The sequence below is a fragment of the Miscanthus floridulus genome, chromosome 6 (genome assembly GCF_019320115.1).
Source record: "Miscanthus floridulus cultivar M001 chromosome 6, ASM1932011v1, whole genome shotgun sequence".
Taxonomy (NCBI): Eukaryota; Viridiplantae; Streptophyta; class Magnoliopsida; order Poales; family Poaceae; genus Miscanthus; species Miscanthus floridulus.
This window is the reverse complement of record NC_089585.1, coordinates 76,462,265-76,487,176: the sequence shown is the minus strand read 5'-3', so window position 1 is coordinate 76,487,176 and position 24,912 is coordinate 76,462,265. Positions and strand designations below refer to the sequence as shown.

The 24,912-nt window shown below is 46.3% G+C and overlaps 1 protein-coding gene across 4 annotated transcripts; it reads right to left on the bottom strand.

Annotated features, from left to right (window-relative positions):
• Window positions 1-19,346: 19,346 nt before the first annotated feature.
• On the bottom strand, window positions 19,347-22,378 carry LOC136456163 (U-box domain-containing protein 35-like). Of its 4 annotated transcripts, none has more exons than XM_066455945.1 (5): window positions 21,970-22,378; window positions 21,785-21,885; window positions 21,567-21,691; window positions 20,958-21,465; window positions 19,347-20,866 (listed from the first exon to the last, which is right to left on the bottom strand). In XM_066455945.1, exons 1-5 carry the CDS (start codon window positions 22,169-22,171, stop codon window positions 19,529-19,531), a joined length of 2,274 nt encoding a protein of 757 aa, XP_066312042.1. In that variant the 5' UTR covers window positions 22,172-22,378; the 3' UTR covers window positions 19,347-19,528. The 4 variants fall into 4 exon arrangements, with proteins under 4 accessions (XP_066312042.1, XP_066312043.1, XP_066312044.1 ...); XM_066455946.1 differs by having other exon boundaries at window positions 21,567-21,688; XM_066455947.1 differs by having other exon boundaries at window positions 21,791-21,885.
• Between the last annotated feature and the right edge of the window lie 2,534 nt (window positions 22,379-24,912).

Here is a 24,912-nt window from a genome sequence, read left to right as displayed (position 1 = left end):
AAACTGATCTTGAAACCCTATTGGTCACAAAACATGATCAAAACAAGATCAAACACTAATCTAACACTTAGGGTTTGCTTTTATTCATTTTTGAATTAATTTGGAAATAAGCCCAAAAATGAACTTATTCCAAATGACCTCAAAATTTTATGTAAGCTTCCTCATGACAAATTAGGGTACCAAAACAAATTTCATAATTTTTGGAGTTATACAGTGGCCTACAAAAATCATGGAAATTACATTTATCAATTAATTGAGCAATTTTCATCACATTCAAAAAGTTCTGTAAATCAACATTTCATATTTTTCCTAAATATTATTCATCATAGAGAGGTCACACAAAAATTTTCATAATTTTTGGAGCTCTAAATAAATCTACACAAAAGTAACAAAAATAGGCACTATTCATCCATTTCTGAAAATAGAAAAATTCCATTTGAACTACACAGTCGCTGACATATGGGACCCACTTGTCATCCCTAACCTCTGGCTTTGACCGCGATGACAACGGCGCTGACCGACGCTAACTCGTCGATGGTGAGCCCAACGACGACGGCCAAAGTACCAAAACGCTCACGTAGACTAGGCGCGTCGATCTATGGCACTACGGAGGTTAAATACGACACGAAACAAGGCTGACGCGCGGCCATGGCGAACGCGGTGGCATAGTAGCGCTACACTGGCGAAACAAGGTTGGTAACGGTGAAACAAAGAGTCCAGGAAGCATCAGTAGCTCACCTCGAACGTGTTGAAGCAACGAGCGAGACCGGAGAAGCTATGGTGACGCGGTTCGACGGTGACAGTGATCATGGCGAAGCAGACCTCGTCGATGATGGTGTTCCGGCGACTGTAGTGGGCAAAATGACCAAGCAAGAGTGGATTAAGCACTATAGCATCGAGACGAAGCTATAGAGACAACAAGCAAGGGCAATGGCTCACAGGATAACGCTGGCCGCAGTGAAACAGACCTTCGGGTGAGGTCGCCGGCCGCGAGGAAGAAGGGTCGCTAGTGACGGTTCTCGATGAACTCAGACAACTATAGTTTGTGGGATGGGTTCGCAAGGAGGAGACGGAGCTAGAACACTACTTTGCCGAGCCTGGTCTACGCTGAGGAGGCGAGGGGAGCTCGCCGGAGCTGAGGCGGCGGCGTCGGGAAATAGAAGAGAGAAAGAAAAGTACATAACGTCGTCGGAGCTTTATAGCGCGGCTAGATGAGTGAGGGAACGACACGCAGTGAGCTTCCCGTGCCAGCACAAAGCCGAGGGTGGCCATGGGCGTGCCTAGAAGACCGAAGAAAGGACGCCGACGGTGGGGCGGTGATCATGCTACTGTTCAGAAGAATTATAGAATTGCCACTGAGTTCATTTTACCAATTACTCTCAAATTTGTATAACAACTCAAAAATCTCCAAAAATAAAAGTTGTTCAAAATCACAAGTTCTACAACTTTGCTTAAATGAACATTTTCAAATTCTGCTTCCATTTTGAAATTTGAATTTGGGGTGCATTTGAGCATTTGAATCATTTCAAAATTACTCCAAATTTTATATGTAAACTTTAAAAACTTTGAATACCAAAGTTGATCCTTAAAAAATAAGCTTCAACTTTGCTTTTTGTCACACCCCCAAATTCCAAATGGATTTTGAATTAGACAAAAGGGGCAAAAAGGACTTTTATGGTTCAAAATTGAATTCAAATTTGATTTATTTACCTTTTTACTTAACTATGATATTTGACCAGTTACATGGCCCATAAGGGTTATTTGAGTCAATTGACACATGGTCTCTCATGATCACATGAAATTTGACCCTCGTGGTCATGACCTTTATTTAGAGTTTTGGATCACATTACCTCGCATAAAATAACAACTTATGAAATAAAGCTTATTTAGTGAATGCATTCAGAATTTTCTACTTTATGAATGCTTTGCAATGCATATGATGACATGTCAAGTTTTAGTGCTAGGTCAAAACACCATAGGTGTTACATTTTTTATTTTTTGGGAACAAAGAGGAGCCATTGGTGTTGAAATGTTACTGCACACGCAAGAAAGTTTGATCTCTGTAGGTTTGAATGCGTCTAACACACTGCACAGACCTTAGCTTACATTACAAACAAGTTAAAGTTGCTGTAAAATAATGACAACATCCATCCAAGAGGAAATTAACATGTCCATAGATAATCAAACAATATTGATCCATTTAAACATGTCATGATTGAGAGATACATCATGGAACTTTATTTACTCCTCTACTAATGACTTCAACTCCGAGAACAAGGGAACATAGGGAAGATAGTAAGGTCTGTCATTGATTTGTGGCAGGATGCCACATTTCAAAAACTGACTCTAATGTGTAGGGATGACATGATCTTTTCTGTTGTCCATGTTATATGTGATGATGTCATTTTCCACCCCAACCCCAACAAAGAGAAGCAAATTCCATTCTGGGTGAACCATTGTGTAGTACTAAAATAAAAGTTGTTCAAAATCACAAGTTCTACAACTTTGCTTAAATGAACATTTTCAAATTCTGCTTCCATTTTGAAATTTGAATTTGGGGTGCATTTGAGCATTTGAATCATTTCAAAATTACTCCAAATTTTATATGTAAACTTTAAAAACTTTGAATACCAAAGTTGATCCTTAAAAAATAAGCTTCAACTTTGCTTTTTGTCACACCCCCAAATTCCAAATGGATTTTGAATTAGACAAAAGGGGCAAAAAGGACTTTTATGGTTCAAAATTGAATTCAAATTTGATTTATTTACCTTTTTACTTAACTATGATATTTGACCAGTTACATGGCCCATAAGGGTTATTTGAGTCAATTGACACATGGTCTCTCATGATCACATGAAATTTGACCCTCGTGGTCATGACCTTTATTTAGAGTTTTGGATCACATTACCTCGCATAAAATAACAACTTATGAAATAAAGCTTATTTAGTGAATGCATTCAGAATTTTCTACTTTATGAATGCTTTGCAATGCATATGATGACATGTCAAGTTTTAGTGCTAGGTCAAAACACCATAGGTGTTACATTTTTTATTTTTTGGGAACAAAGAGGAGCCATTGGTGTTGAAATGTTACTGCACACGCAAGAAAGTTTGATCTCTGTAGGTTTGAATGCGTCTAACACACTGCACAGACCTTAGCTTACATTACAAACAAGTTAAAGTTGCTGTAAAATAATGACAACATCCATCCAAGAGGAAATTAACATGTCCATAGATAATCAAACAATATTGATCCATTTAAACATGTCATGATTGAGAGATACATCATGGAACTTTATTTACTCCTCTACTAATGACTTCAACTCCGAGAACAAGGGAACATAGGGAAGATAGTAAGGTCTGTCATTGATTTGTGGCAGGATGCCACATTTCAAAAACTGACTCTAATGTGTAGGGATGACATGATCTTTTCTGTTGTCCATGTTATATGTGATGATGTCATTTTCCACCCCAACCCCAACAAAGAGAAGCAAATTCCATTCTGGGTGAACCATTGTGTAGTACTGATCAACATCCAAGTAACCAAAATCAATGTTAGTCTCCAAAAGAACATCCAGAATGTTGAAAGTATGCTTCAATATCCATTTGTAAGTAGTACCATTGCCTTCAAGGATCCGGATGTTAAGCTTGGGGTAATCGCAACCACAAACAGTACATACACACAAGTGATCCTAAGCTTGATGGATGGAAAATGCAGAACCATGTGAGCAATGAATTTTCCTCCATGTCTCTATCTCCATATCCACAGCAAGTATCTGCTGATAGCCCTGTTGGCATTTCTTAGCACAATCACCAAGTGAGGAGGTTTTAAGTCCATCGTCGGTATCAGCGCTAGAAATGTCTATTGGTATTTCTTAACACCATTACTAAGATTGAGTTAATCTTAGCAATGTCACCAAGAAACACTAACTACGATAGTCCTTAAATATTACAGACAATATCCGCAAGCGTACGGATCTATTGTTGTAGCGTTTCACCTAGAAGTATTTAGGGTATCGTTATTTATATTTTCCCAAAGGAGGGCAAGATATACATATTCTAGCATAGACATAAACATGATTACATACTTGCATAGTGGACCATAGTTCATAACATGAGTAAAAATTGTATTTCATGGATAGTGGATACACATCTGGGCTAACCTCAAGGATAAAAGGGAAAAGAATATTGCTAAGTGAAGCCAGGATGTTCTAATATAGTCATGCAAAGAACAGATAATGATCATACAAGCTATATAACTAGAGTTATAACTATGATTAAGATGGACGAGGGGTCTCTGAGCACTTGTCTACCAGCAAGCTCGAGAGACTTTAAAACTCCTACACAATACCCAGACATGGGGGGTTACAAGGGACGCACAGGACTATCACCACCTGCCACCTACCCCTCAACCATGGGATACCTTCATATCCAAAGGTTCCCGTGCACCCAAGCACCATGCCCGTGTATAAGGAAACTACCCATATCCCCCTAGGACTCCAACCCTATGGATTGACAAGCAAGAATATGGGCAAATCCAAAAGAACGACAAACCGCCACCCCAACCCTAGCTCTACTTCTACTCATACAAGTCATATGAATGATTAAGCTCAAAGTTGAACATGTTAAGATCATAACACACAAACTATATGCTAGTTCATATATCATGATTATAACATGAAAACTATTCTCTAGTTCATATGCACTACTATATAAATGATATGAGAGCATGACTATGGAAGAACTCTTCATAGTATTATTCATACCAAAGTTGCTCTTTCTTCTAAGTAGACAAGCTCTCCAAGTAGCTCTTGCCTTGCTCTCAAATACTACTAAAGCTAAGAACTAAAAGAGTACAAGTAGAGAGGTGAGATGTAGCTCCAAATGATGTTGTGTGTGAGAGGTGAGTTTTAGCCCTCTTTATATAGTGAAGTGAGGACGGTTTGGCATTGGAAAATAAGGAAACCCTAGGGAACCTCCTATGCATGGTGGCATGCAACTGCTAGAGCGAGGTGGGCCCAAGAGGCAGTGCTAGGGGTGCGGGCGCACCTCGATGCGGCCACACTAGGGCTGGCCCCGCTGGCCACCGCCTTACTTTGGTGGGTTGCTGGCTAGGCCTAGGTTGCATCCTCGGTGGTATTCTACCTAGATAAGTTGTGTAGGTGGGCTTCTTTCTCCTTCTTTGGTATGGAATCTACTTTACGCTTTTGTGTTTGCACATTTTGGTATGTTTTCCACTTCTATTCAAACTTGTGACCTACAAAACATTTTTCTCGAATACAAGTGGAACTAGGTCAATAGTAAAGGCATATGTGTCAAAAGTATGTTTATTTCTCCTATTTTGGACTATAATTGGTGGCTAGAAATGGTCGTTAGTGACCGCCAACAAGCCCCACCAGTACCCCATAATGTGTAGACAACCGTTAAGATACATAGTTTTTGATGTTCTCCTATCGGATCTCTCAATTGTCACAGAAGCACTCCTGCCCCATTTAGATTTCTTATGGATCCATGCTGTAGTTTTAGATGAGTAGATGTCCACACCCCTACACCGATCAAACTACTCCTCTTCTATATATTCAATCACATGGAAGTGTGAGGAGGCTTTTGGATCAAACCCCAATCGAGCCTCACCAACAGAATGGATGCTAGGTGGTAGTTCCTTGAACTCCTTAGTTGCCGGATTATAGACGACATAGCAGTATGATCCATCAGCCCCTCGGCACCAGCATAGGATGAGGCCATTGCAGATATCTAAGATAGCTACATTGGCCAAGGTGAAGGACAAGAAGGACAAGGAGGGGTGTTCACCGATGACTTTAGTGTAGCATCGATAGCCCTAGTCGGTGTCGTAGAAAAAGTCTACCAGAGTCCGGGGTAGCACCTTATGGTTGTTGTAGTCCTTGATGAGGCGGGTCCAGGAGCGACAGACACATTTGTAGTAGAACAAGGAGAGGGTGGGGAGGTGGCAGAGGATCTCAACAATGGTATCGTTCATGAGGCTGGCCAATGCGTTCCTCTTGTTGGGGGCCTCCTCTATTTCATTTATGTGTAGTAGGATAAGAGCTTGCTCAGTAATGAGATCACTGAAGAGGAAAATAATCCAACAAAGATCCAACAGTAAAGTCCACAACTCATACCAAAGTCCAACAGTGAAGTTAATGGAGCTATAACCATTACAATTCTAGCTAAATCAAGTCTATCCATCACACTTACAATCAGTACACAAGCTCAGAGCTTAGGACATAGACAAAGATTAAGAGGATGATAATTACAATAGTTTTGAAGGCAAAAGCAATGGGCCTATTTGTTTGCCTAGATAGATAGGTATAATCAAGCAAGCACTTCACAATTAACAGGCCTAGTTGCACATAGGCATTTACAGTAACAAAACTGAACATATGCAGAAAACTAAGACATCAGCAGAAAACCAACCAGTGCCACCTCCTAGTTCTTTTCATCATCATATCATTGGCCTAACCAGATCTCCAACTGCTAGAATGTTTCTTGTATACCTCATGTTCAAGCAAGGACCAAAATAGTGAAGCAAAGAGGAAAAGGTGAGAAAGCATACCTGCGGATCGGATCTATCGCCTCTGTCGTAGCACACAACAGACATGGACGCCAATACCATCGTGTTCCATTGGCAACCCCCACCGCCTAGCCCCCAAAAGGACGTTGGAGCCACTATAGCACACCGGGGATCCTCCACCGCCGCCATCGCTAGTCTAACGGGCACAGATTGGTTTCTACTTGAAGGGGAAATATCCAATATAGGTCAACCTATAGGGCATCCACACAGAGAATATAATACTATAAAGACTCCAAAGATATGCTAATACAACTAAGCATCTAGTGCAATGGTAAAGACCGTGCATTCCTTCCTCTAGGTCCTAGGTTCGACTCCCAGGCATTGAGGTTTTTTTGAATTTATTAGACCTCGGTGGCACAAAAGGTACAAGTGACACACAAGCCGTCGGGTCCCACTGGTTGGATGGAGATGGAGTAAGGTCCCATAGGTACACATGACATGTGAGCCATCGGGTCCCACAGGTCAGATGGTCCCATAGGTACACATGACATGCAAGTCAGTTGGGTCCCTATCGATGTTTTACCACCGATAGCCTGCCATGGGGGTACCCGGGACAGTTGTTCGGGCTTCGGTGAATAGCGGAATTCGGCGGTTACGCAAAGAGACTCATGATTTATACTAGTTTAGGCCCTCGACTTGGTCGAGTAATAACCTTACATCTAGTTTTGGCGTTAGCCTATTTGTGTTGTATTGCTTTGAGTATTAGGTATCCGTTCTCCTCTTACAATGGGTACCCTCACCAGCCCTTTATAGTCCAGGTGCTAAGAGGCATTGTTTGTGTCCTATTCAGATACATGGTCAGAGTCCTAAGCTACACTTTGGGTGCCATTCCTTGTATAGTTTGAGTTGGAGTTTTAGTTTTGCACGTTGCTTTGCTCTGCGTTCTTCTTGGCGATTGGGCTATAGGCCTTGTTACCAAGGCCTACCTCCCTATAGTATGGTCTATGGGGGGCCCATACGGTTCCCCATCGACAAGCCCCCAAGCATTTCATGATTGAGCTTCAAGGGACGAGTTGTTGTAGTCTTGATCCGGGTCCTTCTTGAAGTGAAATCTTGAGATGGTCTTCTTTGATTCTTCTTTTGGTTGATGTGCACTTTTGCTTGATGTCCTCTGGGTTCTTTTTCCTTTGAGTGTAGCGAGTGCAATCATTGAGTGTAGCCCCCAAGCCTCTTGTTTTTTTTTTGTACAAAAAAGCTAGAGGGTCAAAAAATTTGAAAATATGTTTTTCTGTGGTAGGTACTTGCAGCGCCCGAGCCTTCTCTAGGTTCTTTTCTGTTGAAAGGAAGCCGGAAGGAGGGTCTTGATTTGTACTCCTTTGGTCTTTGTCTTTTGCTGGTCATGGATGGGTTTTGTATAGCCATGAGTGAGCGTCTTCTTTTACTTTTTGTTAGGAATCTTGCTTTTGGGCACTATTCGCCTTTGTTGCTTTGCTCTTTTGTTCTTTTCCTCTCTCTTTCTTATGATCTTTAGCCTTGTTTATCTCTGGTTTGCTATAAATACCTTCTTTGTTGGTTGTGGTTCTGCCTTGAGTAGGAAAATTCTTCTTCAATTCTTTCTTCATTCGTAGATATGGTGGTGTGTGAGGTTGAGCAGCCCCCGGGCTTATGCTTGGTTGGTAATGATCATGCAGCTCTATCTGTTCTTCTACATCCGAGCTGCCGCTACTGCCGCCACTAGGTTCCTTGTTGCAATATTTAAGAATATTGTCTCTATCTTAAGTCTGAGTTCATCCGGTCCTGTTTGGCCGTCTGTAACCTTTGTATTTATCTTCGATCAATGAGATTTATAATTTTTCTCCGTCCGAGTTCTTTTTCAACTATAATCCTTTGACACTGTAATTTTGTATGTGATCCTTCACACGTCTTCGAGTTGTTTGTTCGGCTGCTTATTGCTGCTGTCATTCTGGTTGTTGGAGAATTCAATGTGTCTTCACGGGTTGTATTGCTGCTGTGGAAAATTCTCTTAGATATGCTTCATCTTGTATTGTGGCTATTTTGGGTATGTACTGTTCCTTCGTGATGGTCTAGTCACATCTGATTTTTTACGGAAGTCCTAGCTCTGCAATGGTTCACATGGTTGTCCTTTTGGAGTTCTTTTTTCTTCCATGAGTCTGGCATATGTGCATCTGAGTTATGCTATAAATAAGGCCTATTGCTGATACCCTACTATGTAGTTTCTTCTTCTTCTTTTTGTAGTCATGGATATTATAGTTTGGGAGCTTGACGAGCCCCCGGGCATGTTCTCTTTCTTCTATTTTCTTCTGCTAGTGATGATTGGTGCGTGTTCTGGCTTGTTCTTTGATAGTCCATTGTAGATCAGCCATTATTCAGTCTTCTATTGTGCCATTTAGGTTTAGTCCAATACAGCTCAGCACATGTTGAGAGATGGTGCCGGGTTCTTCCATATTGACGTGGTTGTTGTTGTCAATCTTGGATGACTTGTGGGTGCCTTCTCTATCACCTATAGCAATCTTGGATGTGCGCCTTTCCTTTGGAGAAAACTACGTTCAAGTTGTTTTATCCTGCCTAGTAATATTGAATCTTGGTTCGAGGGTTGCAACCTTGTGCTGAATGATTTCCTTTGCTTTCTTCGTCGAATTCATCAGATCTTATATTCTATTGTAATCTCAATGCACCTTTGATGAAATGAAAAAATATTCCTTTCTGCTCTGTGACCGAGTTGTTTGGAGTGTTTGTGCCTCTCTTTGGTCGAAGTAGTCGATTGTACCGCTCTTGGGGTAGACGATCAAGTTGTTCGAGTGTATGTGCCCCTCCTTGGGAAACGTAGTTGATCGTGCCACTCTTGGGGTAGGCGACCGAGTTGTTGGAGTGCTTGTGTCCCTTTCTAGGGTGAAGTAGTTGATCGTACCACTCTTGGGGTAGGCGACCGAGCTGTTAGAGTGCTTGTGCCGCTTCTTTGGCGAAGTAGTCGATCGTACCACTCTTGGGGTAGGTGACCGAGTTGTTGGAGTGCTTGTGCCGCTTCTTGGGTGAAGTAGTCAATCATACCACTCTTGGGGTAGGCGATCGAGTTGTTGGAGTGTTTGTGCCCCTCCTTGGGCAACATAGTCGATCGTGCCGCTCTTGGGGTAGGCGACCGAGTTGTTGGAGTGCTTGTGTCCCTCTCTTGGTGAAGTAGTCGATCGTACCACTCTTGGGGTAGATGATCAAGTTGTTGGAGTGCTTGTGCCGCTTCTTGGGCGAAGTAGTCGATCATACCACTCTCCGCTCCTTGGGCGAAGTAGTCGATCGTACCACTCTTGGGGTAGGCGACCGAGCTGTTGGAGTGCTTGTGCCGCTTCTTGGGTGAAGTAGTCGATCGTATCACTCTTGGGGTAGGCGACCAAGTTGTTGGAGTGCTTGTGCCGCTTCTTGGGCGAAGTAGTCGATCGTACCACTCTTGGGGTAGGCGACCGAGTTGTTGGAGTGCTTGTGCCGCTTCTTGGGTGAAGTAGTCGATCGTACCACTCTTGGGGTAGGCGACCGAGTTGTTGGAGTGCTTGTGCCGCTTCTTGGGTGAAGTAGTCGATCGTACCACTCTTGGGGTAGGCGATCGAGTTGTTGGAGTGTTTGTGCCGCTTCTTGGGCGAAGTAGTCGATCGTACCACTCTTGGGGTAGGCGACCGAGTTGTTGGAGTGCTTGTGCCGCTTCTTGGGTGAAGTATTCGATCGTACCACTCTTGGGGTAGGCGACCAGACCCGTATAGCACAACCGTTTTCGGGTTGGCTGTTTGCAGGGTAAGTAAGCAATCATACCCGTATAGCACAACGATGAAGGGTCCTTCCCATGGACTGAGTAGTTTGTGTCGTCCATCTTTCTTCTGGATTAGTCGTAGTACTGAGTCCCCAGGCTTTAGTGATCAGGGTTGAGTACTTTTGTCATAATGTCTTCGTAACCCTTGCTGATATCTTGCATTTTGTATGATTGCACTATCTCTTATTTCTTCAATTGAATCAATTTCTAACCGCCTTGTTTCTTCTGCTTCGCCTTCTTCATATTGTTCTATTCTTGGAGATAGCCATATTAAGTTGGCTGGTAGTACTGCCTCTGATCCATAGACCAGAAAGAACGGTATCTAGTTGCTCTGCTGATCTGGGTTCTTAGACCCTATACTACTTTTGGTAATTCGTCGATCCATTTTCCACCATAATCTTTCAAATCTTCATATAATCTTGGTTTTAAACCTTGTAATATGAGTCCATTTGCTCTTTCGACTTGTCCATTGGCCTGCGGGTGTGCTACTGATGCAAAGTTGATTTCTATCCCACAATCTCTTGCCCAGTATTAGAATTCTCTTGCTGTAAATGGTGAACCAAGATCTGTGATTATTCTGTTGGGCATGCTGAACCTATGCATGATGTCTTGTATGAATTCCACTGCCTTTTCTGCACTGTATTTGACCAAAGGTTTGTATTCAATCCACTTTGTAAATTTGTCGATTGCCACAAATATGTATTCGAAGCCTCCTTTTGCTTTTTTGAGTGGTCTGACTTGATCCAGCCCCCAGCATGAGAACGGCCAAGCTGGCGGTATGAATATTAAGTTGTGAGCCGGCACATATGATTGCCTAGCAAACATTTGGCAATTCTTGCATGTTCTGACGAGCTCTTCTACATCTTTGAGTGCTGTTGGCCAATAGAAACCGGTTCTAAATGCTTTGCCAACTAGTGTCCTAGAGGCTGCATGATTTCCACAGCATCCTAAGTGGATTTCGTCCAAGATTTCCTTTCCTTTATCGATAGGAACACATTTAAGCAGTACTTTTGATGATGCTGCTCTTTTGTATAGTTTATCCCCCACCAGAACGTAGTTTTTGCTTCTTCGTACAACCCGAGTTGCTTCTGCTTTGTCTTCAGGTAGTTTCTTCTCTTTGATAAAATCAATGTATGTTTGTCTCCAATCACTTTGTATGACCACGATTTGTCTTAACTGGTCTGGTTCTTCTACTTGATCTATTTCCATTGGATCTGCTGTCTCCTTCTCTTTTTCTGTGTTTTCGAGTTGTTTGATAGATGGGGCTGTGAGTTCTTCCACAAATATACCGGGTGGTACTTTTGCTCTATCTGATCCTAATTTGGCTAGCACATCTGCTGCAACGTTGGAATCTCTTAGTACATGATGGATTTCGAGTCCTTGGAAATTTTTCTCCAATTTTCTAACTTCTGCACAGTACGCATCCATATTATCTTTTGTACAATCCCAATCCTTGTTGACTTGATTGATTACTATAGCTGAATCACCGTAGACAAGTAGTCTTTTGATTCCAAGCGAGCTTGCAACTCTTAGACCATGTATTAATGCTTCGTATTCTGCATCATTGTTAGTTGTCTGCCAAAGTATTCGTAGCACATATTTTAACTGTCTCCCTTCTAGTGATATGAATAGTACTCCTGCTCTAGCTCCTCCTAACTTTAGGGAACCGTCAAAATACATTTTCCAATGATCAAGTATTGGTTCGGGTTCTTTTTGACTGATTTCTGTCCATTCAGCAATGAAGTCGGATAATGCTTGAGATTTGATTACTATTCTTGGTTTGAAGTCTAGGTTGAAAGCACCGAGTTCTACTGCCCATTTTGATATCCGACCTGTTGCATCTTTGTTGCATAGAATGTCTTGAAGTGGAAGATTGGTTACCACTGTAATCTTGTGTTCATGGAAATAATGACTCAGCTTTCTTGATGATATCAACACTGCATAAAGTAGTTTTTGCACGTGTGGGTATCTCACTTTTGATTCTCTTAGTACTTCGCATATGTAATAGACTGGTCTTTGCATTTTGTATGCGTGTCTGGGTTCTTCTCTCTCAACCACAATTGCTATGCTGACAACGTTCTTGGTTGCTGTAATGTATAGCATCATGTCCTCTTTGTCTCTTAGTGGTGTCATTACTGGTGATGATGCCAAGTATTCTTTTAACTTTTGGAATGCTTCTTCTGCCTCTTCTGTCCATTCAAAATTTCCTGTCTTTTTCAATAATTTGAAGAAAGGTAGCCCTTTTTCTCCTAGTCAGGAGATGAATCTGTTGAGTGCTGCCATGCATCCTGTAAGCTTTTGTATGTCTTTAGCTTTCTTTGGAGGTTTCATATCCATGATGGCTTTAACCTGCTTTGTACTTGCTTCAATTCCTCGGTTACTGACTAGAAACCCGAGTAGTTGTCCTGATGGTACCCCAAAAATACACTTTGTGGGGTTTAGCTTCCACTGCTATGCTTTTAGATTCTTGAAAGTCTCCTCGAGGTCTTCTATCAATGATCTGGTTCTTTTATCTTGATTACTACATCATCAATGTATGCTTCTGCATTTCTTCCGACTTGACTCCCCAAGCAAGTTTGAATTGCTCTTTGATATGTTGCCCCTGCATTTTTTAGCCCAAAAGGCATTGATTTATAGCAATATACCCCAAAGGGTGTAATGAATGAAGTCTTGCTTTGGTCTTCTTCTCTTAAGGATATTTGATGATAGCCTGAATAGCAATCTAGAAAGGATAACAGAGCTGATCCTGCTGTCGAGTCGATGATTTGATCAATCCTTGGTGGGATATATGGATCTTTTGAGCAATGTTTATTGAGGTCTATGTAGTCGATGCACATGTGCCATTCTTTTGAATTCTTCTTCTCTACTAGGACTGGGTTGGCAAGCCAATCCAGGTTGATTATTTCTCTGATGAATCCTGCTGCCATGAGCTTGGTGATCTCTTTTTTATTGCTGCTTTTCTGTCTAGAGCGAATCTTCGTAACTTCTGCTTAACGGGTTTGGACCCTTTGTTCACATCAATTATGTGCTCAGCCAACTCCCTTGGGACCCCTGGCATGTCTGCTGGCTTCCAAGCGAAAATATCTTTGTTGTCCCAAAGAAAGTTGGTGAGCGCGAGTTCCTATTTGGGGTCGAGATTTGCACTGATAATTGTCGTCTTCTCCGGATCACCAGTCAGTAGGTCAATAGTCTTGGTAGCGGCTTCTTTTGGTGGTGCGAAGTTGCTTGGCTTCTTAGCTGGTATCTTAATCTCATCTGGGTTCATTTCATTGGCCAGCATTGCAATCTCCTTTCCTTCCTTTTATATCTTGTAATCTTTTGGATATTTGTACTGCTTGTACGTCGCAATCATATGCTTTCTTTAGATCTCCTTTCAATGATAATATGCCCTTTGTTGTTGGCATCTTGAGCAGTAGGTATGGATAATGTGGTACTGCCATGTATTTTGTTAAAGCTGGTCTCCCAAGTATTGCGTGGTAGCATGATTCAAAGTCTACAACTTCGAATTTGATGAATTCCGTCTAGTATTTATCTGGTGTGCCAAAGGTGACAGGTAGGGTTATCTGTCCGAGGGGCATAGCTTCTCTGTCGGGTACTATTCCATAGAATGGTGTGCTTGTGGGTGTTATTAGACCTTCACAATCCAGATTCATCCTTTTGAGAGTATCTGCGGAAATTATGTTAAGCCCGGCTCCTCCATCAATGAGTACTTTAGTTACTGCTACTCCTACGATAGTCGGACCTAGTACTAGTGGGTAGCATCCTGTGTTTGCTGCACTGGTCCATTGGTCTTCTCTTATGAAGTGGATGGGGTACTCTGACCAATCTAGATATCTTGGGATGGCTGGTTCAGCTGCCATGATGGCTCGGTGAGCTAGTTTCTCTTGTCTTTTGCTTCGTGTGTTAGGAACACCTGAAAATATCACCGCTAATTGGCGTTGGGGTTCTTGATAATCTCCTTCAGCTCTCTTTTCCTCCTTCTTGGATTCTTCTTGCTTTGGCTCTGAGTTGTTTTGATTCATGTTTTCTCTCTTCATGAATTGCCGCTGAAAAGTGCTGCATTCAACTAACTTGTGTCTGGCCCCTAGGTGTATGTGACACGGCATGTTTTCTATGTCTTCTGGTGCTCTTCCTTAGTAGTTGTTACTCTGATAGTTGCTATTACTATTGTAACTGCAGTTGTTACGGTTGTTGCTATTGTTGTAGTTGCCATTGTGATTGCTACCATTGCTATCATTGTCGTTGCCATTGTATCTTCTTTTGTTGTCTGTGGTTGCCACCATATTGTCCTGCCTTAGTCTTTTGTCTTGCTATCTGTAATCGGGTCTTCTATTCTCTGGGTTGTCCCTAGCAAATCTGTGCTGAGTTCTTTCTTCTGACGAAATTAGCTTCTCAACAACCCTCTTGAAGTCTTCATTTGTTCTTGGGTCCTCATTGAAATAGTCCTTGTATTGCCAGTTTGCCCAAATTCCTTCTACAAAGGCCTCTATCACCTCCCTATCAGTAATGTCGTGGACTTGAGCCCTAAATTCTCCAAATCTTCTATAGTATTCCCTTAGACTTTCTCCTTTCCTTTGCTTTACTCCTTTCAATTCGGCTGCAGTCATTGGATGGGTAATAATGCCTACGAAGTTGTTGTAAAAAGCTTCTTGCAAGTCTTCCCAATACCTGATTGATCTTGGCCTCAATTTGTCAAACCATTGTAGCGGCATTGCTTCGAGGGCCATTGGGAAGAATAGAGCCTTGATGTCGTCGTCTCCTCTAGCTAATTCAATAGATTAGGAGTAAACCCTTAGCCATTGTCTTGGTTCGACTTTGCCATCATACTTGGAATGATTTGCTAGTTTAAACTTGTGCGGTAGCTTTAAAGTTTGTAGTCTTCCTACGAAACAAGGGAATCTATCGTATGGTTCCGTTCTTCCATAATCTAGCGATCTTGCCCTTCTATAATAAGACCTGTCTTCTTTTAACTCAGACTCTCCGTAGTCATCTTCTTTGTCAAATCTTCTTGATATTTCTTGGTAGCGTTGGCTCAATTCTGGTTTGTCTCTTTCTTGTTGCTTTGAGTAGTGTTCCTTCTTCCATTGATATTAGCACTTTCTACTGGTCCTATCCTTTGAAAATTCGATTTTTTGGGTGGCTTGCTCCCTTTGTGGCTCCTGTGGAATTTCTTCGCCGGGTTGTTTTTCTGAATCCTCTGACTTCTTTCTTCTGGTCTTCCTTTGCTTTCCCGTTATTCATGAGGGTGTACAACTCCTTTGTTAATTCTTCAATTCTTTCCCTTTTTGTATTTTTTGTGGCTTCTTTTTCCGCCTTCTTTCTGTTGTATTCCATTAGCTCCGCTTTGTATTTATTCCAGACTTGCTTCCTTTGTTTAGCCTGGTTCCTCCTTCCAGCTTTCAATTTGTTCTTCTTTAGCCTTGCTAGTCTTTGCTCATCATTTTTGTTGCTGTCGCTTTTCTCATCTAGCGAGATGTTGCCTTCTGATTCGTCTGAAGATTTTATATCTGGTATCTGTGGTGGTTCCAAAGGTTGTTCTAACTGCTCCGCCATGTATACAGTATACCTCTTCTGAGCTCTTCTTGTACGGTATTCCATCCTTCATTTGGTTGAGCTACCCGTAGCTTCTGAACTGGATCCAAGTTCTTTTCCCTCTTGATAAGGTAGTTCTTCAACGCGCGTGCTAGTCTGGACTTTGCTTGAGGTGAAAGAACCTGGCCAATGCACCACACAGTCTTGTGGGGTCACTGTCATGATCATCCCTTCTTGTGCTCCCTCTAGGAGTATTCTTCTTGCTAAGTTCATCTTGTTTTGGGTAAAGTGTTGATAGACTGATGCCACGTTGCGTAGTCCATAAGTTCCCAAGTTCTTCTTTGAGTTGTACGGGTCGTATCCCTTCGCGATCAGTTGTTGTGTCTCTGAGTCCAATTAGGCTTGGCTCTTGTGCCAGTGAAGATTGTCTTGGAATCAGGTTGTATCTCTTTTTCAGAGTCGGTTTCGTATCCGCTTTCTTCCTTATTCCGAGTTGTATCCGAAGTTGAGAGTTTCGTCATCTTCTCGGCGAGTTTGTATTGAACTTCATCATCGAATTCTTTTTCTTCTCGGAGACAGGTACGAAGCTTGCCGTCGTCGTCAGCCTTGTAGATCTAGGATCCGAAGATAAAGGTTGTTCCCGTCGAAAAGGTCATCTTGAGGTTGAGGTCTGCTAAACTCTCGAGAAAAAATTCATCGAAAGCCCCTACCTGGCGCGCCAGCTGTCGATATTTTACCACCGATAGCCTGCCACGGGGGTACCCGGGACAGTTGTTCGAGCTTCGGCAAATAGTGGAATTCAGGCGGTTACGCAAAGAGACTCACGATTTATACTGGTTCAGGCCCTCGACTTGGTCGAGTAATAACCTTACGTCCAGTTTTGGCGTTAGCCTGTTTGCGTTGTATTACTTTGAGTATCGAGTATCCGTTCTCCTCTTACAATGGGTACCCTCACCAGCCCTTTATAGTCCAGGCGCTGAGAGGCGTTGTTTGTGTCCTATTCAGATACAAGGTCAGAGTCCTAAGCTACGCTTCGAGCGCCTTTCCTTGTATAGTTTGAGTTAGAGTTTTGGTTTTGCACATTGCTTTGCTCCGTATTCTTCTTGGCGATTAGGCTGTAGGCCTTGTTACCAAGGCCTACCTCCCTACAGTATGGTCTATGGGGGACCCGTAGGGTTCCCCATCGATAGTCCCACAGGTCAGATGGCAGATGGAGAACTATCCCAGTAGGTACACGTGACACGTAAGCCAGTCGGGTCCCACAGGTCAGGATGATGAAGGGTCCCTGCAGGTACACATCGGATAGAGAAAGGATTGAGCAGAGACTTTTATAACAAATTGCAAGCGTCACGGATGAGTAACTGTAAGTCCCACAAGTACACGTCGGATGGAGATGGGTACCATAGGTACATGTCGCATGGAGAAAGGATCGAGCGGAGACTTTTATGATGAATTACAAGCATCACGGATGAGTAACTACAGCTCACGTCGGATGGAGAAAGTACCGTGTGGAGATCTATGACGAAGCTGTTCGTTACAGATCGAATATTGTTTGTTACATATGGGTAATTAGTTCAATGACGAATCCATATTCGTCACAGTTTTAAAGGAGATTGTCACAGATGAGTCGCGCGAGTGATCTGTGACGAAACCCTACGCTCTTCTGTGACGTTTTTTGTGATGATGTCTGATTTCATCATAGAAAAGGAGGGTTGAAGGATCATCACTACTGATTTATGACGAAACGAAAATATTCATCATAAAAAGCGATATTCTATGATGGTTTTGGATCCGTCATTAAGATTTTCGTCATAGAAGTGGAGATTTCTAGTAGTGTAACATCAGGTACTGTTGTATCACTTGGTCCTCCATCAGCTACTGCCTTGTGCCCATGGCTAAGGTCCTCAAAATCAGGAAGTAGTGGATCCCTCCTAGGCAACATCCTCCACAATATCTCTATTTTCCTATCATTGAGACAACGAACAGGACGACCGTCGTCGCAGTCTTCAGCTATTTCCTCTAAAAGGTTTTATCATCTCTAGCTACCTCCATATCAAACCGATTCGTAGCCCTAGCATCATTAATTAAGTCATCTCCGCTAGCGTCGTCCAACTCTATAAGAGTCATCATCATCATCACTATCATGATTGTCATCACCATCGGCTCCTGCATTCTCGTGATCATCTCCGTCACCATCACAACAACCTTCATCTCCCTCGGCCGATCCTAACCCTTCAATACCGCCATAGGTTGGTTGTGTGAGAACTATTTCTTCTTCTACTGAAGGACCATTCTCTATGCAAGCGTAGAACGATGGGCATGCTTCAGTGTTCTCAATTCCTATGCCATACTGCATAGTTACACCAAATCGAAAGATCGCACTTCTAAGGCCAATACAACTGTCTTGTAATCATTTCATTTGGACTCGCTTATAATTTTGAGCAACCTGTTGACTGCGTGGACCCTTACACGGTCCAACATCAATGACCCCTTCAAATTGAACATGCATGTCTCCTTCGGACCAACCTAACCTTACTTTCACTCGGTCCACTAACTGGGTCAAAGAGGGTGCCTTACAAAAAAAATCAACACATCCTCATGTGCCCAGACCTCGGCGTCGAGTTGGGACACGCCAAGGTCTTTGGCTCAGCGTTAACTGAGACCACGCCGATCTATGCGGGGCCCACGGCCTCTGTGGCAAATGCGACCGAAGTCATCGCTGACGTGGCAACACCTCGGCGTCAGTCTGACACCACGCCGAGTGCCCTGTCCTCGGTGTCGTACCCTTATGCGCCTGAGATGGTGGTCTATTTTCAAAAAATGTTTTGTCAGGTGGCTATTTGTAAAAAATATTTTCAAAAAGGACCAAAATGCAAAAATTTCACCAAAATTCTCCTATTTAAATTTGTAGATAACTATTAGTACCGCTACCATATGTAGTTAAGATTTCAAAGTTTATCAGAAACATGACCTATTTGATACAAAATTTAGTCTGTTGCTCAAGTGCATCACATGCATATGATTAGTTTTTATTATATTTTTACATTTACTTCATCTCCGAACTTAAATGATTATATAATTCTTTTCATGTTTTAAGCATCTGTACAAGTGTCCTTACATAGGCTTAACATTACGGAGACGTACGAAAGGTTTTCTTGGATCCGACAATGAGGAAGAATAATCCTTTGCTCGTGAATGAGATCTCAACTTTAACACCAGAGCCATTGTGTCCAACTCCAAACTTCCGGGTACCATGTGTCGATCTGACCATCGATGTCTGCAAATGTGCGGTGCCTTACTCAGACACTATTTGAAAAGTTAAGATCTTGTTGTGATTATGCAGAATTCCTACATAAACAATCTAATTCCCATGAGAGAGGCTGAAATTTGTTATCGTGCCACAAACAGGTAAATGGTTGGGCCAAACAGAGCAGAAAATGGTTCATGGATGGCCCTCAAAAGTCAAAATGATGAGAGGCAGCAGCACTGCAAGACGTGTTAGTATTTCTCATAGACAGAACTGTACATACACCAAGATTTTTGGATTTTTTTAACTCTCCATCCATAAAAAGAACGTTAGTTCCATGGACACTTCTCTCCGTATCAAAAGCTCGCTCTCTAACTGACTCAGGGCCACACCGGACCGCCCGCTAGCTCTCCGCCGTTTTCCAAGAACCACCCACCGTCGTCGAGGTCGCGCTGACCTGGGCACCACTTTCGCTACCTCCGCCGTTGGCCCCGGCGGTGCTCATGCGTGCCTCGTACGCGTGGCCGAGGTTCCTTAACCGGTTGAGCTCCGGCAGTATGACGGTGGCGAGGTCCGGCCGATCCCGCCGCCGCATCTCCGTGCACTTGAGCGCGAGCTTGGCGTAGCCGAGCGCCTCCTCGACGGGCCAGTCCTTGACGGTGACGTCGAGCATCTGCGCGAAGGTGCCCGCGTCGATGGCCTTCTCGACGTGGTGCGTGAGCCCCATGGGTGGCCGCGCGGTGACCACCTGCAGCAGGAGCACGCCGAGGGAGTAGATGTCCGACTTGACGCCCAGCTTGCCCGTCTGCTGGTACTCCGGGTCGATGTAGCAGAAGGTGCCCGCCGTCGCCGTCAGCCGGTACTGCGTCACGCTGTCCGCCACCGACGGCGGCACCAGGCGCGCCAGCCCGACGTCGCTGATCTTGCTCACGTAGTTGCGGTCCAGCAGGATGTTGGCCGGCTTCAGGTCCCGGTGCACCAGCGGCTCCGGCTTTGTTTGGTGCAGGAACAGCAGCGCCGTCGCGATCTCCGCCGCGATCCGGAACCGCTGCGCCCACGGGATCGGCGGCGTGCCGCCCCGACGGAACAGCCGGTCCTCGAGGCTGCCGTGCTCCATGTACTCGTACACGAGGCAGCCGTACTCCGGGCACGCGCCGAGGAGGAGCACCATGTTGGGGTGGCGGATGCAGCTAAGCACCTCCACCTCCTGCTGGAACTGCTTCCTCCCCTGGTGCGCGTCGGGGCGGAGGACCTTGATAGCGACGGGGGTGTGGTCCAGGGAGGCGCGGTAGACGGGGCCGTAGCCGCCCTCGCCGATCTTGAGCTCGTCGGAGAAGCGCTCCGTGGCCATCTCGATCTCGTCGATGTGGTACTTGCGGTACCGGAAGTCATGGTTGGAGATGGCATCCAGAGCGCGCACCTTCTCGTCGGCCTCCCGGCGCGCGCGCACCTCAGCGTTGCGGCGCCGCTGCGCCTCCAGGTCGGCCAGCCTCTGCGCCGCCTCGGCCGCCTCCATGGCCGCGCGGCACTTGGCCTTCTCCATCTCGGCCACTGCCAGAGCAGACTCCTCGGCGTGCCTGGCCTCCTCCAGCCGATGCGCCTCCTCCAGCTTCATCATCTGCATCTCCTTGGCCCGCTGCTTGGCGTTGATGGCCTCCTTGCACGCCGCGTTGTACATGTCCATGGTCTGCTTGAGCTCCAGCCGGAGCCGGCGCATCTCGACCTCAATATCGCGCTGCGCCTGCACCCGCATGGCGTAGGTCAGGGGCAACGGTGGGTGAATACCAAAGAAATCAGATCAAGAACGCATGACTGAGTGCACGGCTACTCACGCCGGTGGCCGGTGACATGGGCTCCCGCGCGGGGCTGGCGGTGAGGGTGGTGGACAGATCGAGGTTCTCGCCGAAGTCTATGGAGGAGAAGCGCGTGCTCGGGCCGAAGTCGAGGTCGCCGCCGAAGGATTCGTGCCTCGCGGAGCGGGAGGACGTCTCGGAGTAGTCTTTTCCCGGCAGGACGACGACGTTCTTGGTGGCCGAGGACGGGAGCGAGCGCTCGCGGAACGCTGGCCGCGTGTTGAGCTCCGGCAGGGTGCGTCCGTCAACGGAGGGCCTGGTGGAGTCAGGCATCACCGGCGGCAGGTGCCCCCTGGAGCCGCGTCGCATGTACAGCCCCGATTGGGAGTCGGTGTCCGAAGGGATGTCGGCGCCACTGTGCATGGGCGGAACGCCGCACTTGGCGAGCCTGACATTGACGGACTTGCCCTTGGCGACGACGTAGATGTTGCAGTAGTCCGGCGCGCACTTCATCAGGGTCGACGGCACGTCCGCGTTCTTGAATTTCCTGCCGGAGGCGAGAGATGCATTTCATTCATGGCGTCAGCTGACGGTACAATGTGGACGAAAAACTGATCGATGGGGAAAAAAAGTAGGGGATTTTAGTACTTGGTGAATGCATTTCTGCTGGCTCCGCCGAGCGCAATGCTCTGGATCTTGTTTGCAGTGATGTAACCTAGAATGGCCTTGGACACGTCTGCCTCTTCCAACACTACCTCGGAGACTTCCACCTGCTGGCAGCAACGTGATGATTGAATCATGCCGTCAGCCATAAGATTGTGCAGTCCATAGAAACATTGGATGTTTTGCATTGTTGTTTTTATTACATTTACCCCATTCCGGTTGAAGAATCCTCTGTAGGGGACAAAGATCTCCTTCATTTCAGCCTCCAGCGCGCCCTGCGTCGTCTCGGCCATGGCGAACCCATCTGCGCATGTTCAAGGAGACCAGAGCTCAGCTTCTGGCTGCAGCTACATCAATGGAGAAATGGGTACAGCGATGAACGACGTACGGTTGGTGGGGTAATGGGCGGCCACGTGGAGGAGGACGATCTGAGAGGCGCCGGAGAGGAGGTGGTCCACGACCCACTTCACGGCCAGTTGGCTGTTCCGGTCCCGGTCGATGGCCACGACGATGAGGGACGCCGGCTGGTGCAGCAGCGCCGGCGGCGACGCCACCCGGTACTCATCCGGGCTCAGTGGGCCTCCTTGCATCGCGCCTCCGTCCGGTGATGGTATGGTAATAAGGATGCCGCCGGCCTGTCAGTGGGTGGTGCGACGGATGTGAGGATGGCGGCGCAGGAGAAGAAAGCAGAGAGGTGGAGGGAGACGGGTTGTTCCGCCTCTCCTCCTGCCTTTCTTCCTTTCTCTCCCTTGCCTCCAACCTTTGTCTCCTACAGGCCTTCCCCTTCCCCCAACATCTTGCAGCTAAATGCCATGGCGCAGGAGCAAGGACAGCCTCATACTATTCTTGTACATCTAATTATTTTTGCCCTTTTTGCTTTTGCAAATATTGTTCGACAGGAAAAATATTTTGACTTGGCATTGAGCAACCTAAAATAAGGGTGTAATTGATTGATGGACATGTAAGAAGCCTTAAACAGCAAAGACAGAGATGGAGCAAAAACAAGGGATAGAGGACCTAAAAATGGCCTATGCAGAACCATGACCATCACCTGATCTCTCTTATTGTTCTTCCATTCCATCATGCACAACACGGTGTGCTCCTCTATCCCATCACCATAGCGACCATAAAAGATTTTCGAGTGTATTATAGTGTCGGGTACCATAAGAAGAGGTCCCCTAAGCAAAAATCGAAAAAAACCGCTAAGATCCCATCAGAATCAAAGCCAAGAGACAACTATCAGCTAACCCCCGGCCTTGTCCGAGGCCACCGACCCTCCGCCTCGCTCGAGGCCTCGCACGAAAGGCCTCGGACGGCCTACCGATTCTCCGCCTCGCTTGAGGCCTCGCGCGAAAGGCCTCGGACGGTCTACCGATTCTCCGTCTCGCCCGAGGCCCCGCGCGTAAAGCCTCGGAAGAGATGTCGATTCTCCGTCTCGCTCGATGCCGGCTCGGCAATAACCCCGTCGCCTCTGCCTCGACCGATCTCCCCAACAGAGCGTCGTGTCCAATTAATAGCGACCAATCACTCCCGCAACATCAGACGGATGACGACTCGACACAGCAGAGCAGCCGACGAGACAGGAAGTCGCATCAGCACCATACCGTCCGAGATAGGACAGGACAGGGCAGGGGTTACCGGCCACTGTGCTCGGTACTGTGTCCACGACCGGCGTCTGCACTGCACTGTGCTACCTAACCCCTGCTCCAGGAACGACGCGGCGTGGGGAGTCAAGTCCGGGTCACTATAGCCTCAGAATCAGTGTACAGGACCAACTGCTCCCTCCACGCCTCGGCAATCTACTTTAGGGTCTCGGCAACCTCAGGATTCGCTCCCGCCGAGCCCCCCACTATGGCTCGGCCTCGGCACCAACTGAGCCTCGGCTCTTCACGCGGTCAACACACAGCGACCGGCACGTCGCTCGCTAGGCCCTGCGTCAAGCTATCACTGGAGCTCCCACGTCGCACGGGATCGGATGTGACCGGCGCGTTGCTCCAGCACTTCAAGGGCAAGACCACTCCATCGACCATACCGCCACAGTCACAGGCTACAGGGCTCGGACGTGCCGCCTCTGTTCGCATGACGCCACGTAGCTAACACATGTATCACCCCTGTCCCCCTTCGACTATAAAAGGGAGGGACCGGGGCCGTTTCTAGAGGGAGGCACACGAGCGCACGAGATAGACAAACACGCATAGGAAGAGGAATAGACGAACTCACTCATGCACAAGCAACACTCTGTGACACACACGCTTCCCCGCGGCCTGAGATCAACATCTCAAGCAAGTCACATCGCTCCACGCAGAGACCTGGGACTAGCTCTATCTCTCGCCCTGCTTGTAACCCCCTACTACAAGTACCTCGGTGCAAGGAATACAAGATCGATCTCTCAGACTAGACGTAGGGCACCTATTGCCTGAACCTGTATAAACCTTGTGTCTCTTTGTATCACCATCCGGGATTGGAGGCGCGTAGTTCATTTTCACTAGTTGGTTGAGAGGCCCGCCGGTCCAAAACATTGACAGTTGGCGCGCCAGGTAGGGGAACTACTGCGTGTCATCTTCGTCATCCCGACAAGTTTCAGGATGGCAGACCCCATGGGACCACTGCGTCTCGGCACGATAATCTAGTTCGGGAGCCTAGAGTTCATGTCTCTAGGACATGGGTACGATATGGTACTCCTCTCACCCAGAATCCCACTGACCGTCGATGATGTCATGCCCTAGCAGCCTAGGCGCAGGCGGCGCCCAGGCCGCCGCTCTCATCACGCTCGCTAGGCATGGCACGGGGGGGACCACCCTGACACCACGCAAGCTCAGGGCGATGCGCCACGCTCCATTGGTATCCCACGCCCCGCTATTAGCACGAGGTCCCTGGTTGGGGATCTGTCCAGCCAGAGCCTGGACAAGGGAAAGACGCCGGTGGCGCGTGGCGACGCCCCGTCGTCAAGCTCTACCCCACCACATCCTGAGGAGTCGACTTCAGCGGAGCAAAGCCTGGCGATGGCACCATCCCCATACCCCTTCGGGTTGAGAAATGCCGCCGCCACCTATGCTTCCGCTCACACAGAACCCTCGGGACGTCACCAACGCTTCACACTCGACTTCGACACCATGACTTCGACTCACATCCACGCTGACTCCTCGGAGGAGGACGAGGCGTGGGCCGGAGCGGACTTCTCCGGACTTTACGACCCTGAAGCCATGCGCCGCTTCCTGGCCGTGAGTGACTACTACCTCGGCTACTCCGACTCTGACGATGAAGGCACTTATGATCCCACTCGTGAGTGCTTCCACGTCGGACTCGGGATGCCAAGCACAGGCGATGAGGA

What these genes read in the sequence shown, in the direction of transcription:
- LOC136456163 (XM_066455945.1), bottom strand. Translation starts at nt 22,171, where the DNA reads ATGCAAGGAGGCCCACTGAGCCCGGATGAGTACCGGGTGGCGTCGCCG. An exon ending in TCAACCGGAATGGGGTAAAT is followed by an intron (nt 21,692 to 21,784) that starts GTAATAAAAACA and finishes CGTTGCTGCCAG; the next exon opens with CAGGTGGAAGTCTCCGAGGT. An exon ending in CCATGTCACCGGCCACCGGC is followed by an intron (nt 20,867 to 20,957) that starts GTGAGTAGCCGT and finishes ATGCGGGTGCAG; the next exon opens with GCGCAGCGCGATATTGAGGT.